At 33.0% G+C, this 23,236-nt stretch overlaps 3 protein-coding genes and 2 long non-coding RNA genes across 8 annotated transcripts in view; 3 read left to right on the top strand and 2 right to left on the bottom strand.

The window, feature by feature from the left end:
- LOC104712547 (serine/threonine-protein kinase EDR1) overlaps positions 1 to 3,190 on the top strand; it is an 8,079-nt gene extending 4,889 nt beyond the window's left edge. For all 3 annotated transcript variants that reach the window (XM_019229398.1, XM_010429467.2, XM_010429468.2), the window contains 9 exons: positions 161 to 253; positions 732 to 852; positions 1,214 to 1,490; positions 1,712 to 1,835; positions 1,942 to 1,961; positions 2,044 to 2,200; positions 2,417 to 2,705; positions 2,791 to 2,863; positions 2,950 to 3,190. In XM_019229398.1, coding sequence (XP_019084943.1) covers positions 161 to 253; positions 732 to 852; positions 1,214 to 1,490; positions 1,712 to 1,835; positions 1,942 to 1,961; positions 2,044 to 2,200; positions 2,417 to 2,705; positions 2,791 to 2,863; positions 2,950 to 3,032 — 1,237 coding nt within the window. In that variant the 3' untranslated portion in view covers positions 3,033 to 3,190. The remainder of the gene's footprint in view (positions 1 to 160; positions 254 to 731; positions 853 to 1,213; positions 1,491 to 1,711; positions 1,836 to 1,941; positions 1,962 to 2,043; positions 2,201 to 2,416; positions 2,706 to 2,790; positions 2,864 to 2,949) is intronic.
- On the top strand, positions 9,150 to 9,869 carry LOC104715786 (MADS-box transcription factor PHERES 2-like). The gene is made up of 2 exons (XM_010433162.1): positions 9,150 to 9,660; positions 9,808 to 9,869. The coding sequence occupies exons 1-2, from the start codon at positions 9,150 to 9,152 to the stop codon at positions 9,867 to 9,869; spliced, it is 573 nt and encodes a 190-aa protein (XP_010431464.1).
- Positions 12,381 to 14,775, top strand: LOC104712546 (trihelix transcription factor ASIL2-like). Its single transcript, XM_010429465.1, has 3 exons — positions 12,381 to 13,483; positions 14,419 to 14,461; positions 14,579 to 14,775. The coding sequence occupies exons 1-2, from the start codon at positions 12,550 to 12,552 to the stop codon at positions 14,457 to 14,459; spliced, it is 975 nt and encodes a 324-aa protein (XP_010427767.1). The 5' UTR covers positions 12,381 to 12,549; the 3' UTR covers positions 14,460 to 14,461; positions 14,579 to 14,775.
- LOC104712545 lies at positions 15,314 to 16,670 on the bottom strand. 2 transcript variants are annotated; one of them, XR_755529.2, is made up of 3 exons: positions 16,382 to 16,670; positions 15,667 to 15,779; positions 15,314 to 15,570 (listed from the first exon to the last, which is right to left on the bottom strand). It is a non-coding gene; the product is annotated as an uncharacterized LOC104712545 (long non-coding RNA). The 2 variants fall into 2 exon arrangements; XR_755530.2 differs by lacking the exon at positions 16,382 to 16,670 and adding an exon at positions 16,268 to 16,371.
- Positions 17,305 to 19,441, bottom strand: LOC104712544. Its single transcript, XR_755528.2, has 5 exons — positions 18,832 to 19,441; positions 18,587 to 18,718; positions 18,287 to 18,376; positions 17,507 to 17,625; positions 17,305 to 17,391 (listed from the first exon to the last, which is right to left on the bottom strand). It is a non-coding gene; the product is annotated as an uncharacterized LOC104712544 (long non-coding RNA).

The following is a 23,236-nucleotide window of genomic DNA, read 5'->3' as shown; positions in this document are numbered from 1 at the left end:
AATTATTGCTGCAAGAGGGTATGGTGTTTGTTGGTGTCTGGTTTAGTGCTTACCGAGATCTTTCGTCTAGTTTTTGCTTTAATAAAATGGTGTCAGAAACTTAGATCTGGTGCCTTAAGTTTGTTAAAAAAATCCTTATGTATTCAGTTTTCATGTGCAGCTGTAAATCTGTTGGAGGAGCGAAAGTGGAAACTAAGAGAATAAGGAGGAGAAGTATTAGTATAACTCCTGAGATTGGCGATGATATTGTCAGGTGGGTGTCTAGTTTATCTCTCATTGAACTTCATGTGCATGGTAAAGCTAGTAAAATGTTTTTTTAACTATCTGCATCCTGGTTACATATATAGTTCCCCTCGTTAACAAGCTTCTCTGGTTTCAATATATCGTTATTTTCCGTTGATAGGTTGCAGTTTCTCAGTTTCACCTTGTCTTTATTATCAGTTGTGATTTCATATATGCAAGATTCGGATAAAATTAGTGGTACAATCTCTTATGGAAAATATCAAAAGAATGCAAAGAGAGGGCATTCTTTTTCTTAGTTGGGATCACATATCAGCACGAGCACATGATTATAACATTCCATATATGGAACTAAATTTTTAAGCAATTGCAATGATTGTTACCACTCATTAAGATTTATAGGCCATTAACTATTTGGAACACGGAGCTCCAGTTTTGTGTTTATTTTATTGATAACTTTATTTTGAGAGTTAGCTGTTAATCTTTTTCAGGGCAGTACGAGCGATGAATGAAGCTTTGAAGCAGAATCGCCTCTCAAAAGAGCAAGGGGATGATGGTTCTTCTCCTAGCTCTCCAAATGACAGAACCGATGGCTCCTATCTCCAGAAAAATGTACGTTAAGCTTATTAATATATACATCATTGGAATATTTTGAGAAATTTGATTATGCTGTGCTAGCTTGTAAACATAGAAGCGAAACTACTGAAAATAATAAAACTTGGGCTGCAACAGCATTTTATGTCTCTTTTTTTTTCTCATCGACTAAGTTGAAACAGGACGATATGAAAGAGAAATCCTAGGAAAATGCTGTGTTTTGATCCGTAGGAAATCAAATTCCGTGTTTCAACAACAAGGACAATAATGAACTTCAAGTGGATTGCAACATACTTAAATTATGATTCTTGGAAACGATCACTCATTTTAGATAACGACTTGTGAAATTTGTGGCTTAACTAGACTTTTCTGCTTCTAGGTCTCTGGTTTTCATCTTGATGCCCATGACCAAGTTTCTGGTGGAAGGTCGACACTTTCGAGGGAACCACTAGATCCGCAGAAGGCAATCTCACTACCATCTTCTCCCCAGAACTACCGAAGCCAATATGAACAAAGTGGATCGTCAAATCGTAATATAAGCCACATCTGGGATAAAGTATTGGGATCTCCCATGTTCCAGAATAAACCATTATTACCATATGAAGAATGGAACATAGACTTCTCCGAGTTGACTGTTGGGACACGTGTCGGAATTGGTAAGGATCTTTAGCTCAATGGTTATGTACTGGGTTTATGCGTTCTTGTCAAATTGTTGGCCATAAATTTCCTGAAAAGAAAATTGAATGTGGCTTACATCCAGTGTTTCTTGATTATCCTTCCGAAAAGAAATCGCCGATCATTTTGTAATCTTTGGTCACCAAAGCTTTTTATTTAATATTAGCATTCGAACTAAAACTTCGTTGTTGATTTCGTCCAGGTTTTTTTGGAGAAGTCTTTCGTGGGATCTGGAATGGGACAGATGTCGCGATCAAAGTGTTCCTTGAGCAAGACCTTACAGCTGAGAACATGGAGGATTTCTGCAATGAGATATCAATTCTTAGGTATGTCAATAGGCTTTCACTGTTTTATTCAAATTTAGCAATAACATTTTGACTTGTCTTCTGACATTCTTTCCTGTATTCTCCTTCTGCATCCAATGACTACCAGCCGACTTAGACATCCCAATGGTACTCATCTATCTCTATGAATTTCCATTGTAAGATTTTAGTATATGATTTTATTAACGCAGGCATCTTCGTCCTCGTGTAGTTATACTATTCCTTGGAGCATGCACAAAGCCTCCACGATTATCACTGATCACTGAGTACATGGAAATGGGATCTTTGTATTATTTGCTCCACTCGAGTGGACAAAAAAAGAGGTTAAGCTGGCGGAGGAAGCTAAAGATGCTGCGTGACATTTGCAGGTAATTTCATCTTCCGTACGAAACCGTGTATTCTTCTTTTCAACATAATATGTTGTATTTTTTTAGTTGATAAAAACATAATATGTGGTGAATATTGGTTTGACGAGAATGCAATAACACACTTTCAAATAGGACCTGGAATTGTGTCTCGATGAGAAAGTTTCGTAAGCATTTGTTGTATCAATAAACAGCGTTTAACTTGTAAAATGTTGCTAGGGGATTGATGTGCATACACCGGATGGGGATAGTACACCGAGATATAAAGAGTGCAAACTGTCTTTTGAGCAACAAATGGACTGTCAAGATCTGTGATTTTGGGCTCTCGAGAATAATGACAGGCACAACAATGAGAGACACAGTCTCTGCAGGAACTCCGGAGTGGATGGCTCCTGAACTTATCCGCAATGAGCCCTTTTCAGAAAAGTGCGATATCTTCAGCTTGGGTGTAATAATGTGGGAACTCTGCACTTTATCCAGACCTTGGGAAGGAGTACCGCCTGAACGGGTAACATTACTGAACAAAAAGAGGACTCCTTAGTGAGACATTTATAGATATACATATATGTAATAAGTTTCTAAATATTTATCAGGTTGTTTATGCTATTGCTTACGAGGGAGCTCGGCTTGAGATTCCTGAAGGACCACTAGGAAAGCTTATTGCAGGTCTTATGACTCCTCATTGTTCCTGAATCTTGGTTTGGGTTAATGGAATATTCTTTTCTGATGATGTGTTGTCTCTTGTTTTGTAGATTGTTGGACAGAACCGGAACAAAGACCGAGTTGCAATGAGATACTCTCTCGTTTGTTGGATTGCGAGTATTCGCTTTGCTAACTTCTCTCAATCTTCTTCCTTCTGTGAATATAAACTTTGCAGTAAGAGAGTTTTTTTGTTTGTTTTGAATATTGTTGGCCTTTCTTCTCTGAGTTTGTACAAAAAAACTTTGGCGCTTTCACATCCACAAATGCTTTGTGGAACTCTTTTCCGTTTGATCATTGCAAATTCCTAAAATCAAAACCTTTTAANAAAAAAAAAAAAAAAAAAAAAGAAAAAGAAGAAGTAGACTTGTGAATTTTACAAGAAGTGAGAAAACTAGCTCATTCTTACACTGTAAATGTTCAAGCGTCTTTTCCCTTTTTCTCTTTACGTCATATTGGAAAATGGTTGTGATGTTACTGTATAGAATTGAGGCTTATTACGAAGAATGTAAACCCATAACATAAGGTGGCACGCAATTTGTCATACAGACATTTGGCCAGAGAGAATGGATGTTCAAGGTGTCCTCATGAGGAAGAATCCATCAATCACCTCTTGTTTCAGTGCACTTATGCTCGACAAGCTTGTGCACTTTCACCTGTTCCCGCTCCTCTAGGAGGTACATGGTCTAATTCTTTCTATGCCAATATGGATCATGTTTTGAATATTAGGACACAACTCCCACAGCTAGAAGGACTTGACAGAATTATTCCTTGGTTATTGTGGAGACTGTGGAAGGCTAGAAATGATTTCGTTTTTAATGGGAAGAACTTCAATCCTAACGATACGGTTAAGAAAGCTCTGGAGGATGCTGATGAGTGGAACCAGAGGAACAGCACGATGGAAACAGAGGGAAGACAGTCCGGTATGAGAGCATTGAGAAATGCTAAATGGAACCCGCCTCCAAGCACCTGGGTAAACTGTAATATTGATGGTGCATGGATTGGTGAAAACGCCCAAGGTGGTACGGGATGGGTTCTTCGAGACTCAGATGGTGAGGTTTTATGGTTGGGATCACAGGCCATCCGTAAGGATAGATCAGCTCTGGAAGTCGAATTGGAAGCAATAAGAAGGGCTCTAGCGACTGTGATTCGTCTCAACTATGATCGTATCATTCTTGAGTCAGACTCTTTAGGAGCAGTCAACTTGATTAATAATGCAGAAATCTGGCCAGTATTTGCTCCAATGCTCCAAGACATCTACGATCTGCTTCTCAACATTAAAGAGTTCAAAGTAGTCTTTTCCTCAAGGGAATGTAATCGAGTGGCTGATAGAGTAGAAGGGAACTTCTTTCTTTTGAGAATTATGACCCCAAGTTATACTTGTAGAGCTTTATTGGATTAAAAGTGTTGTAAGGGAGGATAAATCTTGTATAACTTATTTAGGTAAATGAAAGTTGAAGTTGAGCCAAAAAAAAAAAAAAAAAACCCATAACATAAAGGTTTGTTCCCCTGCTTTGCATTTGCTATCTATAAAGGTTACAGACAAGAAAACCATGTTTCAAATATATGAATTGTCGTTTATATTCCGTGCCTTTAAGACACAAACAGATTTTTTTTTTTTTTTTTAATCGACTGATCTATATAATAATAACAATCCGAATAAATGCGACCAACAGTTATGTTTTTTCAATCGTACCTTTTAAATATTTTCTGAAAAGTTGCGATAGATCATTAGAATGGTTATTTATGAAAAGTTACAACTGTTCACTGTAAAGATGTGTTGATTGGAACATTCATATCTTTTGAAATCTATATATTTATCTAATTGAACTGTTTTATTTTTTTTTGTCATGACACAAAATCAACTAAAATTTAAATCTCAACGATTTATATATTTTTCTAAATTATTTTCTAGCATTCATTCTTTTAAAAGTCAAGAAATTTATCTAATTCTTGATTTAACAAAAGATTTTTGGAGTGATGAATCTAATTTACATCTTTTAGTTCATTTTAAATATAAAATTTTGATGAAAATACCTAGAGTGTTTTTCTAAGATTTAGATGGATTACATAGTGAGTTTTTGGATTTGACATTTCAATATATTTAAACCAATCTGAATAAATACCACCAAAAGTTGTGTTTTTTTAATCATACCTTTTGAATATATATTTTAAATTTTTAAAATTGTATGTTTTACAAAAAGTTGCAATTGTTCATTGTAACGATTTTTTTGTAAAATTGCAACTATTCATTGTAGAGTTGTGTTTATTCGAATATTTATATCTTTTGAAATCTATCTGTTTGAACTGTTTTCATTTTTTTGTCATGACACAAAATAATATAAAATTTTAATATCAACAGTTTTTACAGTTTTCTAAATTATTCTCTAGCATTCATTAAGTAAGAAACTCTTCCAATTCTTGATTTAACAAAATATTTTTGGAATGATGAATCTAATTTACAACTTTTAGTTAATTTTAAATATACAAATCTAATGTCTATATATAATTGCAATCCGAATGAATGCCACCAAAATGTATTTTTTCAACCACCTTTTGGATATTTTTTAAACAAATCTGTAGAAAAATTAAATTATGTGTTTTACAAAAAGTTGCGATTATTCATTGTAACGATTTTTTTTTTGGAAAGTTGCAACTGTTCATTGTAGAGTTGTGTTTATTCGAATATTCGTCTCTTCTAAAATTGAGAATTTGTTAAAAATGCCCCTTTTGATATACCCCTTTTCAAAAATACCCTCTTTTTTGGCCATTTTTATTTTTGCCCTCTTTTAATTTTTAATGACCATTTTACCCTTAGATGAAAATTATTTTATTCAATAAAAAGAAAAACAAAATTTTCCCGCCAAAAAATTTCCGACATATTTTCCCGCCAAAAATTTTTCGAAAAAATTTTCCCTTCAAAAAATTTTTGATAAAAAATTTCGGCAAAAAAATTTTCCCGCCAAAATTTTTCCCGCCAAAAAAATTTTACAAGGTTTTTAAAAGGTTTTATAAGGTTTCTACCTTATAAAAGCCTTATAAACACCTTGTAAAGGCTTTTACAAGATTTTTTAAAGAGTTTTAAAAGGTTTTTTAAACAACTTGTAAACGCTTTTACAAGATTTTTAAAAGGTTTTAAAAGGTTTTTAAAAGGTTTTTAAAAGGTTTTCAAATGGTTTTTAAAAAGATTTTTAAAAGGTTTTTAAACACCTTGTAAACGCTTTTACAATGTTTTTAATAACCTTGTAAAAGTTTTTACAAGATTTTTAAAAAGGTTTTTAAAAGCGTTTACAAGGTGTTTAAAAACCTTTTAAAATCATTTACAAGCTTTTTAAAAGCATTTACAATGTTTTTAAAAGCGTTTACAATGTGCTTAAAAACCTTTAAAAAACCTTGTAAACACTTTTAAAAGTTTTTTAAAAGCGTTTACAATGTTTTTAAAAGGTATAAATTTCAATATTTTTGGCGGGAAAAATTTTCGATTTTGGCGGGAAAATTTTTTTTTGGGAAAATTTTTTGATTTTGGCGGGAAAAAAAAAATTTTGGCGGGAAATTTTTTTGGCGGGAAAATATTTTCGATTTTGATGACTGTACATTCTTGCTATCACTAAAAAAGGGTAATTTGGTCATTTTGTATATAAAGAGGGGTAGTTTTAAAAATGGTCAACATGAAGGGGTATTTTTAAAAAAGGGTATGGAAAAAGGATATATTTGTCTTTTTGAACTGTTTTATTTTTTTGCCTTGACACAAAATAATATAAAATTTCAATATCAACAGCTTTTACAGCTTTCTAAATTGTTTTCTGGCATTCATTATTTTAAAAGTAAAAATATTCCTCCGATTCTTGATTTAACAAAAGATTTTTGGAATGACAAATCTAATTTACAAATTTTAGTTAATTTTTAATATAAAAATTTCATGAAAATACTTAGAGTTTTTTTTTCAAGAGTTACATGGATTATATAGTGAGTTTTTGAATTTGACTTCTCAATATGGTAATAAAGATGTCTTCTACTTAAAAGCAGTTTATATGGGTTATTAGGTGAAACGAAGTGCAGACACAACATTTGCGATTTATCGGTTTATTGTAAAGTTGTGTCTTTTCACTATATTTTATTTATATCTTTTCATCACAACTTTTCGGTCTAATAGGTGTGTCTATTTAAATAGTCATGTCTTTTAGTCCATTTTATGTTGAATCTAAATAATTAAATATCTAATATTCAACGTGATTTTATCAACTAACTTAAAAATTTAGAAATAATTATAGCAATAGAGAAATTTAATACAACTTAATATAGAATTTACAGTTGCGTCTATTTTTAACGTAACTTTTTGTTAAAAAAATAGTTTAATATTTAAAAATAAGAATAACAATCTGAATAAATACGAACAACAGTTGCGACTTTGCTTAGTATTGTTTTGTAAGAAAATTGTTATATCCTTTTTTAAACTCAAACAGTTGTATCTATTCATTTCAGAGTTGTGTCTTTTCACTATATTTAATTCATATTTTTTCATCACAACTTTTCGTTCTAATAGGTGTGTCTATTTAAATAGTCATGGTTTTTGAACTTTCTATATATTTGTCTTTTTCGTCAATAACTAACAAATCAATCGTTGAAACAAGTTTTCCGTTTTTATGTTTAATCTAAATAATTTAAATATTAATATCTAATATTCAACCTTATTCTATAATCTAACAAAAATTTTAGAAATAATTATAGCAATATAGAAATTTAATAAAACTTAATATAGAATTTATAGTTCGTTGCATCTATTTATAGTAACTTTTCGTTAAAAATTATTTTAATATTTAAAATTTATACTTCTTCCGTTTCAAAATATAGGATGTTTAAGGTAAAAGCACACATATTAAGATAGTTTATTTTTCTTTTAAAAAGTATCATATATATTTAAATTAATAAAATTTCAACTAATCATAATGAAGACTGTAAAAAAATGATTAGAGAACATCTTATATTTTGATCATAAAAATGATTACAGAACAACTAATCATAAAATTTGCATGGAAAATTACAAAACATCTTATATTTTGAAACAAAAAAGAGAGGCCAAAACATCTTATATATTAAAACGGAGGGAGTATTATTTTGTTTTTAATTATATTTATTTAACTGAAAATTATATTTACTCATTACAACCATTAGTTCAATATTCTCAGTTAGGATTACTTTGTCATAATAATTTTTTATTGTAGCTTTACCATAATTATTCATAAAAAATCTTATATTTATAATACTTTAAACAATATTTTTTGCAAAGTTGCGTCTATTCTACATAATATTTTTAGTTATAAATTTTCATTTTGATGGTTGTATTTTTTGTAACAGTTTATGTTTAATGTTTATGTATTCAAACTATTTTATTACATTCAAGTGATTTTATAATGTATAATTTTAAATTTTATTTACTTTGTTTTCTAAAATATTTCCTCCGCGACATCGCGGGGGGTCTGAGTCCTAGTGTAAATAGTAGTAGGATAGATTAATATTTTATTTTTTATCCATATAATAAATCATAAATTAATTAATAATCGGACACCTAAACTAATTGATGTATAAGCCACTATATAGTTGAACAAAATCAAGAGTGTAGATGGTTCTTGTCGTTTAAATGTCTTACAACTGATTTTTTTATAACATATAATATAGTACATTATCTATATTGTTATTTTCTATTCCACAAATATTTTTCTTTTTGTAACTTTTTTTGTCACTTTACATTTTATCCATTTAAATTGGTATTTAATATGAAAATTACAAAAATTAGATTTCTACATCGTATATATTGTAAATTAATTTTCATATAACTTTTTACTAACGTGGACATCCTAAATAAAAATATATCTCACATTACATATGTGAATGCAAAATTTACCCTTAATACAATATCTCTATCTTCACGTCCCATAAAAAGTATACTATCTAAATAGGATTACTTACTATCTTTAAAATGATAGGGTTATCATTTTATATTCAATCAAATGCCTACACGTAGGAGTGGAACGGATACGATATCTGAGAATTCAACCAAATCTAAAACTATGAGGGAGCAAGGAAATAAACCCTAATGGGTAAAAAGCATATTTCATTTCCTATATAAACACCTCATGCCACCAAAACAAAACACACACCAAAGATAGTGAACATGAGAAGAAAAACGAAATATTCGCTTATAGAAGATGAAGCATCGAGAAAAAGAAGCTTCATCAAACGGAAAAAAGGGATGATGAAGAAACTTGCTCAGCTGTCGACTCTCTGTGATATCAAGACGTGTGCGGTTATCTACAGCCCGTATAACGCAGACCCTGAGGCTTGGCCATCAAGAGAAGGCACTGAGAAAGTGATATCAGATTTTATGGAGGTTCCGACGGACGATCGGAATAAAAGGATGTTTGATCAAGAACGTTCTCTCCGTGTGAGGATTGCTAAAGAGGAAGCGAAATTGCGAAAAATGCGTACTAAGAACCAAAATTTTGAGATTCAAAATATTATGTTTGGTTGTCTTAGAGGAGAAATTGATGTGCATAAGCTTGGTGAAAAGGATTATCAGGATTTAAGTTCTTTTATTGATACTTATATAAACAAGCTTACTTGCAGGAGGCAGAACCTTATGGAGAATGGTGAATCTTCTTCTCATTTACCTCCTTCTGTTGTTGCAGATGCAGTTGTTGCCCCTACTGGAGATTATGATCACATGAATCAAAATCAAAATCAGCTGAATTTGATTCAACGCCAAAGTGATTTTCTTATTGAGCTTTTTCGACAGATTCCACAGAAAATTCATCAATTCAATATGAATATGAATCTGGATTTGAATCTGAATCTGAATCTGAACTCGAACCAAAATATGATTTTGGATTTGAATCAAATTCCTAATGTTGAAGAGGATGATGATCTTGCTATCGCCGCTGCTGATGTTGGTGCTCCTAACACCACCAACAATTGATTTAGAGTTAAAAAGGGAGTTGTTTTTTCTTCTATCTAAGTGAAGTATTCGTTTGTAATTGTGTTTTCGTCATTTGAAAGACAAAACTTCTATGTAATATCTTTTTGGTTTCTATTTTCTTTTTGTAATAATAATTAAAGGTTTTGCTTTTAAAGTCGTTTTTATGTTATTTGCTTGGAAAAATCTTAATTTTATTTTAAAATTTTTAATCATATCGAAGAAAAGAAACTAGCTAGTAGTTATGTTTCAATGGTAGGTTTGGTTCATCAATTCAATGTGAAAACAAATAAATAAAGAAGGTTTTTTTAGTAAATTTGGCTACTGATGTGATTCCTACATATTGTCGAGAACTATATTCAATATCATATAAATAACACATAATATTATGAAAACAATCTGTAAACCCCATTAACTTTCATATAGCACCACAAACCCACAGATTCTGAACTTCGATCTCTGTCCACACAATTTAGAAGTTGAAAACCAGTTTTTCCCTAATTCGAAAGTTTGAATCCTTGGCCCCCCGTAATGGTTAGTTAATGCGGTTTATTACAAAAAATCTACGTCAAACCAAAAATCGAATATAATATACCAAATTGAGACGCGATTCGAGTTATTCACAACCCAAAATATATACCCAGTTAGAAGAATCCCCAAATTGAAAATTTTAGAACCTAGTATCATATAATACTACTAAACTAAATGTTCTGATTATTTCTCCCAACATCCAGTTTTTGTTTGTTTTTTTTTTTTTTCTTGACAATCAAACCCCAATATATTAAGTTATCGGAAATGACTTTCTTCGAGAGAGAGCTAATTAGGTACCGACAAGCTTACATAGAAAAAACAGAAACTTCGTGCTCTTGTACATTTCGCAAGTTTATTGGCACATATATTATCCTCTCGAGGAATATATCTAATACTAAAGTTAGCAAATCTATCTCTGAAATGAATAAAATTTTTCAATTCTGATGAAAAGGTCGGCCAATCTTCAATATTAGACGTCATCATGAAGAGGTCTAAACAATCTGTAGCAAAGAGAGCTTTATCTAAGTTCAAGGCCAGCAGACACTTCATAGCCCAAACAAGGGTGTCTAACTCTGCCTGTAAGGGGGATAGGCTTCTACGTGAACCTTTAAGCCCAATGTGCAAAGAATCTATCACCGATAGAAGCAATCCAGCCGTGTCCACTCCTATCCACCTCTGTATGCCAAGATCTGTCTATAAAACATACAAGGCAATCTTGTGGGATTTGAGTCGATATACCCGCTTCTACTAACCATGATGGTATGTCTCTATTGTTTGCTCTTCTCCAAACTTCTTCTTTTTGGATAGTTTTCTCCAGAGTATCTGGCGGAGACCAGNCCTAACACCACCAACAATTGATTTAGAGTTAAAAAGGGAGTTGTTTTTTCTTCTATCTAAGTGAAGTATTCGTTTGTAATTGTGTTTTCGTCATTTGAAAGACAAAACTTCTATGTAATATCTTTTTGGTTTCTATTTTCTTTTTGTAATAATAATTAAAGGTTTTGCTTTTAAAGTCGTTTTTATGTTATTTGCTTGGAAAAATCTTAATTTTATTTTAAAATTTTTAATCATATCGAAGAAAAGAAACTAGCTAGTAGTTATGTTTCAATGGTAGGTTTGGTTCATCAATTCAATGTGAAAACAAATAAATAAAGAAGGTTTTTTTAGNTTAAATTTTAAGTTGATTTTTACAATTCATCTGTTGTGCCTCCGGCCTTCATTATCGTTGTCACGGCTCTGGCGGAGACTCGGATATATTTTCAAAAACTTTCTTGTTTCTTGCCTTCCAGATCTACCACAACATCCAACAGAACGTCCTCAAGTTTTGATCAATTGCACCAAAATCTACCACATCCATATAGAAAATCAGAGGTTGCAAATTTTGATCAATTGCACCAACATCCAGTTTATTAGCCCATTTTGTAATGTATCAATAACTTACAAAAAAAGTTATCGTCTAATGACTAAAAAAGATGAATCAAACATCTAAATTATTCAGTTACCTTGATTTTTCCTTACAATTTCAGAAAATTCACCATGCTATAAATTATTCAGTTACATACTATCTACGGTCGATACCAATTCATTTCTTACGTTAAAACCATATATTCTAATTAATTTAGACAAAAATGGAAAATATCAACCAAAACCATACATATTACCAACGAATCCTTATCTTGCGATAATTTTCATCTGTCAAAAAAAAATCAACGCAAAATTGACTAACCTAATAAACCATTAAATAAACGTGTTATACATTTAGAAGCCTAAAACATTATGAAGTTTTATTATAATTAAACTAGACTATGAAATTTCACATGTTTTTTTCCATAAAATATTAAAATGAAATATTTCAATCAAANAAAAAAAAAAAAAAAAAAAAAAAAAGTCTTAGCTCTTGTCTTGAGTAAAAAAATAAAACCAAAATTACGATATACAGTATATATAAATTAACTGGAGCTGGCTCGTTTAGCTCACACGGCTTAATACATACATGCACACAACGCTTAACGCTGGTTAGTTTTGTTTTTTTAAAATACACTTCGTTCCTCCTCAATTCCGTTTCCGTTTCCGTCACCGTCACCGTCCACCTTCCGTTTTATCTCATCCTCACCGTTCGTCTTCTCCGATCTAGCTCACCGTCGTCCACCGTATGATGGACTCCGTTCACGATTCCTTTTCGCCGGGATCTTCTCGTCCTTCGCCGTCGACGCTTTCTCGTGAAGATTGCTGGAGCGAGGAAGCGACCTTCACGCTCATCCAAGCCTGGGGTAATCGCTTCGTCGAGCTTAGCCGTGGTAATCTCCGTCAAAAACACTGGCAAGAGGTCGCTAACGCCGTTAACGACCGTCACTTCAACTCCGGCCGAAACGTTTCCGCCGCCAAATCGCAGCCGTATCGCACCGACGTTCAGTGTAAAAACCGGATCGATACTTTGAAGAAGAAGTACAAAGTCGAGAAGGCTAGGGTTTCCGATTCTAATCCCGGCTCCTACGTCAGCCCTTGGCCTTTCTTCTCCGCTCTCGATGACCTTCTCCGGGAAAGCTTCCCGACGTCTAGTACTCCTGATTCAACTGATAACCACAACCCCAACCTGAGGCTATCACTTCCGATGGCGATTATTCCGGTTCCCGTCGCTCCACGATCGGCGATCCCAAGACGTCCGGCGACTTCTCCGGCGATTATACCTCACGTCGGCGACGATTTACTCGGATTTCGCGGAAATCTTAACGCATTCGCTGCAGCCGCGGCGGCGGCGGCGTGTCCGGCGTCTGAGGATGATTCTGAAGGTTCAAGGTCTAGATCGAGCGGCGGTGGTCGTAGCGGAAGTAACAACAAGAAGCGGGAGAGGGAAATTGAGAAGAAGCAAGGTTACAAGGAAGTTGCCGACGCAATTGAGAGGCTTGGACAGATATACGAAAGAGTCGAGGAGAGGAAGAGGAAGGAAATGGTGGAACTGGAGAAGCAGAGGATGAGATTCGCTAAGGAATTGGAATGTCATAGGATGCAGCTCTTCACTGAGATGCAGGTTCGTCTTCACAAGCTCCGGCGTACCTCTGGCTCCAAAGGACCCACTTCCTCCGCCGGTGAGACCTGATACCTTTATCTCTCTCTCCCTCACCGTATATCGCAATTATGTGTCCTGCTTCATTGTCTTAGCTCTGTAACAGTAGCTCATTTGATTTTACATTATACTATTATATAGCATAAGAGTGGACTTTGCTTGTGATTCTCTGTGCCAATGAAGTATAATGAAACTGTTGGTAATGAAAACAAATTGATTTCGCACATAGATGATGAATCTGAATCGGGAAAAAGTAATTAGTAGCAGCAAGTATTGGTATCTATGATGAGTAGGAGGTCCTGGTTCTGGTTACATCACTCTTTAATTTGTAGCATTGTTAATTATACCTTGAGACTGGAAACATCCTCACAATGACTGACATGAGCTAAAAATTTGAATCTGCTTCTGTTTTTGCTGCTATAGCTTAAGCACGAGTGCTTTTATATAATGGTACGATGATGATTTCCTCTATTGCTTATCTATTTTAAGTGTGACGGCCAAGAACTGTTTCCCCTTCATATACATTGCTGAGATTTTGGTGATTGAGAAGATTGTGAGTTTACATACTAATTGCTTCGAAAGTTAGGAAATAATGGTATCGATGTTTGAAAAGACAATTCATGATATGTTGGAGAATCAGGTTTGATTTAGAGGGACAATGCTTGAGATATGTTGCTGAAGAATGAATCTGAGAGAACAAACTATATAGTATGGACACATGATAGATAGGTCAAAGAGACTTGCAGCCATTGAGATGTAGTCTCAAATCCTTGCCTGCAACTTGGCTTGGCATAATTCGTTTATTTTTTCGTTTGGTTCATAGTTCTCGACTTGTTAGTCTAACACCTGCACCTGTTAATTTTGATGAAATTCTCTTTGGATTACATGTTTGAAACTAATAATCAGCAAGAGTATGTATATGTATGAATAGTAAGTGAAAATTTTCTGTGTATGCAGCTCTCGAGTATGGGATGATGGATTTCCCTAGTTACTTCTAAGGGTAGGCTCTTTTTTTATATTTACTTTCAAACGTGTAAATCCCAGAGTCATGATTTGAACTATTGGGCTAACTCTTTGATTCAGTTTTCTGCTTGTTTTTTTTTTTTCTTCCGGGCAGCATCGAGTTTGTGATTGATGTAGAAGAAGAGATAAGTCAGTATCTAAATGGGTCTATAACCCAACCATGTGGTCAAAGAAAAAGAGAAAGGAGTTTTGTCACTTTTTATTTTATTTTTTTTTTGTAAATTTTACCGTTTCAGTTTAAGGAGATTACTATTCCAACAATTTTTTTTTTCTAGTAAAAATGTGATTTTATAAAGTGGTCCTCAAATGTTATGAGTGTTTCGGGTACACCCTAGAATTTCGAAGATTTTAGGTACTTTAACAATAACAAACAGTAGATTTCACTCTTGTTTTGTAATAAGCATGACCTCCCAAGACCATACAAGTAATTAAACTAAATTGCGTTTTATCGGTAAGCTATGTGCCTATGTCTTGTATTGTTAATTGTTACCACTTCACCACCATCGAGGCATCAATCCATCATCATTCTAAAGACATGTTTATAGGGAGATTAGTTTAGGGTGTTCTTAGAGTATAAATATTGTAAAAATAATGTAAAATCAGTTGTTAAGAATTTTTGTTGAGAAGTTAGTTATTGGGAGAACATGTGTAAGATCTTAAGATTTAATAATATAATATTCTTATAGAAATTTAAGAATATTTAATAAATACAAAGATTAATGTGATCATAAATAATTTAAGATTGTTTTTTGTTTAGGGAAGCAAATGTTAGTCTTGTTGAGAGAAATGTTTGTTTTTGATCTTGTGAAACCTTGTGCTCCTTCTCATATATATAGAGTGATCAAAGTATATTGAGTGATCAAAGGCAAATAATAAACATCACGGGTTCACAAAATTCAATACCATATTGATACAATGAAAGTCTAAATGAATCTGCTGCTTACAAGAAAACGAAAAGCATACTGTGAGAGATGAGAGTTCAGAAAGAAAGAAGAAGAAAACACTGAACACTGAAAACACTGCTCCCTTTCTTTGCTAGTAGAAGCCAGTCTCAACTCTTCTGTAGAATTAGTGAAAATACACGATCTGTTCATAAAGATTCCAATGTTTTAGATTTAATTAGGCCATTCAAACTCAATATCACCGACAAGCTAGTGTGTGGAGCTTTGCTTCCTCTTTTACCTGTATTGATTACCCACATCAGGACCTTGTCCAAACACTTGTCTAGAATCATGACTAGACCAGAATACATCTAAAAGTTGACGATAACCAATGATCCTTGGATCGTATTCAACCTGAAGACAGTTACAGAGCAAGAGCAACACAAATCTAGAGAATCAGTAACTTAAAAACCAGCTCACAAGGATTATTTTCAAACAGAGCAGATGAACATAGACAATTTAGGTTAACCTCAATCACATATACGCTGACCAAAGCTCAGCAAAACAAGCTTAAATCATATCGAACAAAAGAAAAGAGGCAACAGATCAATTTAGTTTAACTTCAATCACACTTACAATATAACGAAAACTCAACAAAACAAGCTCAATCAGCTACATAATCTACCAATCAGGCTATTAAGATAGACCATTGCGGATCTTAAGCATCTACCAATCGTCGTCTGCACAAATTTCTAAATCCAATCGAATACTATTAAGTAGAGCAAATCAAATCGAACAACATAGGCACTACATCAGCAGCTCAACCCACAGATTCAGTATAGGCAATGGGGATAACGAAGTAAACATTGGATCAATCCTCAAATGGAGAAAAAGAAACCAACCTGTACGGACTCGGCGTGATCACCCAAGTTCCGAAACCCTAAATCAAACTTTCCCCAAATTCGAAACCCTAAAACCAAATGAAACAGAGAAGACGACGAGACAGAGGAGATTACCTAGCCGACGAGACAGAGGAGACAGAGAAGACGACGAGATCTTGAGCTTCGCGACACAGAGGAGATCTCTAGACTTCGCGAGACAGAGGAGACGATGATAATCGGTGGATCCGGAGTAGACGACGAGACGAGGAGACGAGGAGACGACGAGGAGACGGTCGCCCCGGTGTTTCAATCGCCGGACAGAGGAGAAGACGATGAGGAAAAAAAAATCTCTCGTGATTTCGCCTGTTAGATTTTTCAGAGAGAAGAAGAAAAATAAAAAAGAAACGTCGAATGAAATGAAAAAAAAAATAAAAAGTTTCTTTCGTTTACCAGCTGACACGTCAGCAGAAGAACACATGAAGAACAGATCTTAATTAAGATCATTTCATCTGATCTTGTGGGCACTATTCACTAAATTTTAATTTTTTAAGGCTCAAGATCACATGGGGTGATCCCCTATAAACATGGCCTAAGACCATCATTAATGGAGCAATCCACCATAGTTACTCTCATATTATTTAATTATATAAATAATCATAAATTAAGTAAAGCAATTCTAAAAGAACTTAAGCAAAATCAGCCTATTACTAGAGAACTCCAAAGAAGGTTACTCAAGCATTTAAATAATAATTTTTAAAATTGTATTTATTAATTATAAAACTTTAATTATTTAAAATGATAAAGCAATTATTTAATTTGTTATTATTACATAAAATAGAAAACAATAAAATTTTGCAAACTTTGGAATATAAAACATATTTTACAAAATTCGGAATAGTAAACATATTTAATAAAATTTGAAATATTAAATAATATTTTTTAATTTTTGTTAATTAATTCTTAAATTTAAAAAATTTAAAATGATAAACAATTATTTAATTTTTTTATATTGCATAAAATAGAAAACAATAAAATTTTACAAACTTTGGAATATTAAACAATAAAAACAGAAAAGGAACTTCAGCTTCACGGTCAAGTAACTCAGTTTTGCTTACACCATACACCCTGACTATGTTTTCTAGAATCTACAACACAAAAGGGAAAAGGAAAAAAAACATGAAGCGACTAACTTTTGATTCTTGTTAAAAGCCAGATTTAACAAACATTAACAGATGCATTCTTTAAACAAGAAAAACGTACAGTATCGGGTCGCATGAATAAACTATTCCAAGCCTTTGTATTTCCACCAGCTTCCGATGCCTTTTTTTTGTTCCTCTCTCTTTTGCTTGAATGTTTTTGGCAGGTTAGAAGTGTCATTCCTGTTGAGAAGGCCAGGCCCGGCCCACCCATAAAGCAGCTAAAACATTTGCTTTAGGCCACACAATATATTAATTGTTTTAGGGCTATAAAAGATTAGGTAGGTCAGCTGTGTCTCTGTGTCTTGCAATTAATTAGCATGTCTTCGGTTCGAACCAGCTACTCTGCACCTTATTATTACCTTTTTATTCCCCTTTTACAGTTTTTTTTTTTTTTTGCGTTTGATTACGTTTTTGTTTTCTTCTTTTTTTGGTAAGAGACTAAGAGTTGTCGGGAAAATTTCAATTAATTTTGTTAAATTCCTGTTTTTAACAAAAAAATCTTCAAATATTAGATTCTACTAGATATATAAATATTCAACTTCTTCAAACAAAACTAAAGCTAATCAATGAATTTGCTGCAATGAAAGTTAGAAAATTTGTTTTTTTAGATTGTTTTACATTGTTAAAGTATTCAATAACTTTTTAAAATATTTTTTAAAAATATTTTTGTATTTTAGTGAAAAAAAAAAATTCTTAGATTTTACATAGAAAATATGCTTTAGGCCACCAAAATCCAAGGACCGGCTCTGAGAAGGGCCATGTTAAACAACTAATGGAAAATCTGGTTCACAAAAATATTACAAGTTGAAAGACCGAAACTTAGAAAGGGTAGGCCACTGACACTTGTTTATCAGACGTTTCACGGTGCTTGGCTGGAAAAATATGCAACAACCGGCCCTGGAAAATTGAGTTATCTAATTCCTCCATTGCCCTGCATCACCATCAAATGTTTTAAACCCTGAACTAACAGCTAGAGATCAACATAAGGTTACTTCTTGAAAAGCAATTACTCAGACCTCAAGGGGTAACCAACAGCAACAAAATCAACTTAACGCTACTTCTTGCAAAGCAATTACTCAGACCTCAAGGGGTAACCAACAGCAAAAATCAGCATAAGGCTACTTTTTGACATGAATAATACCTTGCCGCACATTCCGGAATCGGGTAAAGGATGTAGGCAATTCCTTTGGACCTTTTCGTCTCCTTGTCAAGAACAAGATGGACTTCTGATATCTCACCAAATTTGCTTAAATGTTCCATAAGCTCTTCTTCTCTATTGCATGAGATTATTGACGAGAATCAAAGATGTATAAGATTAATAACAGATAGATAAACAGAAAACAGGGTATATAAAAAGAGCAGAAGATGAACAAGACAATCCCGTACGTTGCAATGTAAGGCAGGTTACGGACGAAAAGGCGATCAGTGTCAAGAACATCATCATTGTCATCATCACGAAAAGGCGACCACCTTTAAACATCATCACATATATACGAGAAGTATCAAGAAAAGACTTGTTGAAATACTTGATAGCTTCTTGAGCTTCTTCAGCACTACGATATCAAATAAAAGCAAATTGTCTACTCTTCCCATCATTGGAAAGCAAAAAGTACAAAAATAACAGAGACTGATTTCAGAGAATCAATAAAGGAACAAAATTTAGTTGTGAGAAGGCTCGAATTTGGTTTTGAAAGAGCATGTTCTTGCAACTGTAGAATTGAAGGGCGATTTTAATCTGCCGCCGACGACGAGAGAGGGCAACGCGAAGAAGAAGACGAAAGGCGGTTTTTAGATCGGAGTGGATATTCCGATGAAGAATTTGAAGGAATGGATGACAAAGCTCAAAGATGAATTGGGTCTGGAACTATGGATTGATTTTTCTGAATCGCCTTCGATTCGCCGTCTGGATCGACATAGAAGAGAGAGGATCGAGCAAGAAGAGAGAAGAAAGAAAAAAAACAATTCCTTTTTGTATTTTTGCGTCCACGAATCAAAATAGGCCACGTTGTGTTACTCTCTGGGTTGCTCAATTCCTTCCCAGAGAATCGATTCTCTACTTAATTGACCAAAAATGAGTTTTTAATTTAGTTTTTGGGCCCAAATGAAAGAGTAACCATAAGAGTACCTCCCACTAATGGTGCTCTAAGGATTTGGTGACCCAAAGTGATTGTTTAAATTTCCACGTCATTATAGTTATTTAAAGTCAGCGACTAATTTGATTATTACCATAATTTTCTTTTTATTTCGAAATTTTATGTAAGGAGACGTATAATTTGGTAAAACTTTCTTTAACCTCCTCAACTCAATTGTCTTATATCATTTCACCGTCATTCCGCCATCATAGATAATACTGACAAGTGACGAGGATTGGAGTTGGAGCACTTTACACATAAATACACTAATAACTTCCAACTAGTCCAAAATTTTTCTGGAGCTAAAATTAAAATTTTTCATTGATAAATTAGTCAGCCGTATTGTTTTTTTGATTTTTAATATAAATACAAGTTAAAAAAGCTTATTGTGGTTTCGGGGGAAAACGGCCTACTCCCCCATAAACTTAGTTGCTTTATCGTATTTATACATGAAACTTTGAGTTGTGCTGATAGCTACATGAACTTAACTAAAATTTGAATTTCTTACACGAACAATTTAAAATCGGTCAAAACCTCCAAATCGATAAACGGTGTTACTGTTCCATTAATAAATTCTGACTAAGATGCCATGTAATATCACCAAACGCTGACGTTTCACTCATTTAAAAAAAATTAGATACATAATGATTATATTCCTGGATTCGAACCAATGCTCTCTAGGTCAGACAAATTTACACCTAACCAACTGAACCAAGTACCATTCTTGTAACATCCGCGAACCGGATTATGCGGTTTTGGTAGGAGTGTCGATCGACACCCTTGCGGCATCGATCGACACTACTATTTCTGGGTTCGTCGGGTTTGTTTTAATTCGCGATTTTGGGTTGGTTGGTTTGGTTTAGTTATCTAAACCGAGTATATAAGTGGAGAAGCAAAAAATTAAGGGTTATAGGGTGTCTGGTCGCCGTTTGCAGAGATAGAGAGAGAGGAGAGAGCCTATTGTGATGTGAAGGAGATTAAAGGAGAAAGAGCAGAATCGTTAGGATTTGGGAGGAAATAGTTTCGACATATCAAATCATTCTCAAAGGTAATGAAATTTGGTAGGTTTATTCCCAAGTCTTTCATCGTCATTCTCCTTTTTACAGAAGTAGTTTTGGATTTAAACTCGATGAGTTATTGGCAGTTTTGTGAGTCACGTTTTCTCAGACGCGAGTTGGNTATATATATATATATATATATTTACTTATTTATAAGATTATATCATTTGAAATATATACAAGACATTGCCAACTATTTCTTTATTTTTAATAAGAAGAAGAAAGGAAGAAAATAATGAAAATTGTATTTATTTAAATGAAAGACATATATTTAGAAANTTGTGGTGTTGTTCTTGCTTGTGGTGGTTGTGTTATGGTTATTATAGGTTCCTGAGGCTTTTGGGAGAGTTTGGGACAAATTTTAGGCGGATTGAAACGGAANTCCTTGGATATATTTCAAATGACATAATCTTATAAATAAGTAAAAAAAAGAAGATATATTTAAAATCCCTACCTTTANGGATTCGTGCAGTTCGCGTCTGCGAAGGGAGTGTCGATCGACACCAGTTTGGTGTCGGTCGACATNGGAAAAGGTATATATTTGTTATAATTTTATGAAAAGATCTACTACACATAAAATTTTGTTGTATAACTTTTTGTTGTTATATTTTGTTTTAGTAAATTATACAAATCATTTATCTTTTTTTTATTTATCAAAAATACATGAAAAGAAAGAATATTTTTTTTTGATTTTTTTTTCTGGTCAACGCCGGTCAACACTGGTCAACGCCGGTCAACACTGGTCAACGCTGGTTAAAACTGGTCAATATCGGTCAATACTGGTCAATGCCGGATTCCGGCGAACCAACCACCGGAGTTGAATGTTTATGGTGTTGTACACATAACCTATGTTTGTTTATGGATGTCCTTATGTAATGACAATAGTTGACGTAGTTAATAAGACATTTATATTGTTTGTATATGTGGCTATGTGTTGGGGTATACCTCAAGTAGCTGAGAAACATTTTTCCTTATTAGTTTAATGAGGAGTTGTGATTTGGGTTGGTTTAATTTCNTACTTACGCATCTCAATTGTTGTTTGTGGTGTGCAGGTTTGTGTTGTGGAATCATGGCGATGAGGAGGAGGATGATCTAGAGTCTCGTTTGTGTGTTATTGGATTGTTGGATATGTTGTTGGAAGCTTGGATAGAGATATGCTAGGTTGATGGGTAGAATGCTTAGGATTGTTATTGTATTGATGTTGTAATGGTTTTGTATGGTTGGTATGTTTCCGCTGTGTGTACTGATTGTTATTAGTTGGAAAAATGTTTGTCAGCTACTTGAAGTATACCCCAACAAATAGCCACACATACAAACAATATAAATGTCTTCTTAACTACGTCAACTATTGTCATCACATAAGGACATCCATAAACAAACATAGGTTATGTGTACAACACCATAAACATTCTATTCCGGTGGTTGGTTCACCGGAGTCCGGCATTGACCAGTATTGACCGATATTGACCAGTTTTAACCGGTGTTGACCAGTGTTGACCGGCGTTGACCAGAAAAAAAATTCAAAATTTTTTTTTTTCTTTTTTCCTTATAAAATTATTTTTTCATGTATTTTTGATAAATAAATAAAAAGATAAATGATTTTTATAATTACAAAAACAAAATATAACAACAAAAAGTTATACAAAATAAAATCTTATATGACAAAAAAGTAAAAATTATATACCAAAAAAAAGTAAAAATTATATGACAAAAAAAATTGTGGTATATCTAGTAACTAATTTTGTTAATACAGAAAATATACAAAAATAATATAATAAAACTATACCACCAAAATTTTATATGTAGTAGATTTTTTCATAAAACTATAACAAATATATACCCTTTTTTTTCAAAAATCATTTTTTATTTTGTATTTTCAAAGTTGGGGATTATAAATATATATATATATATATATATATATATATTTACTTATTTATAAGATTATATCATTTGAAATATATACAAGACATTGCCAACTATTTCTTTATTTTTAATAAGAAGAAGAAAGGAAGAATATAATGAAAATTGTATTTATTTAAATGAAAGACATATATCTAGAAAATACTTAAAAAATAAAAGTTGATTTTGTAAAATCAAAGGTTGGTCTTGTAAAATCAAAGGTTGGTCTTGTAAAATCAAAGAAATAGTTGGCAATTCCTTGGATATATTTCAAATGACATAATCTTATAAATAAGCAAAAAAAAGAAGATATATTTAAAATCCCTACCTTTGAAAATTCAAAACAAAAAATGATTGTTAAAAGGAAAAGGTATATATTTGTTATAATTTTATGAAAAGATCTACTACACATAAAATTTTGTTGTATAACTTTTTGTTGTTATATTTTGTTTTAGTAAATTATACAAATCATTTATCTTTTTTTTATTTATCAAAAATACATGAAAAGAAAGAATATTTTTTTTTGATTTTTTTTTCTGGTCAACGCCGGTCAACACTGGTCAACGCCGGTCAACACTGGTCAACGCTGGTTAAAACTGGTCAATATCGGTCAATACTGGTCAATGCCGGATTCCGGCGAACCAACCACCGGAGTTGAATGTTTATGGTGTTGTACACATAACCTATGTTTGTTTATGGATG

This window comes from Camelina sativa, chromosome 9 (genome assembly GCF_000633955.1).
Source record: "Camelina sativa cultivar DH55 chromosome 9, Cs, whole genome shotgun sequence".
NCBI classification, from domain to species: Eukaryota; Viridiplantae; Streptophyta; class Magnoliopsida; order Brassicales; family Brassicaceae; genus Camelina; species Camelina sativa.
Note: the sequence above shows the minus strand (reverse complement) of the source record. Positions and strands in the feature narration are given on the sequence as shown.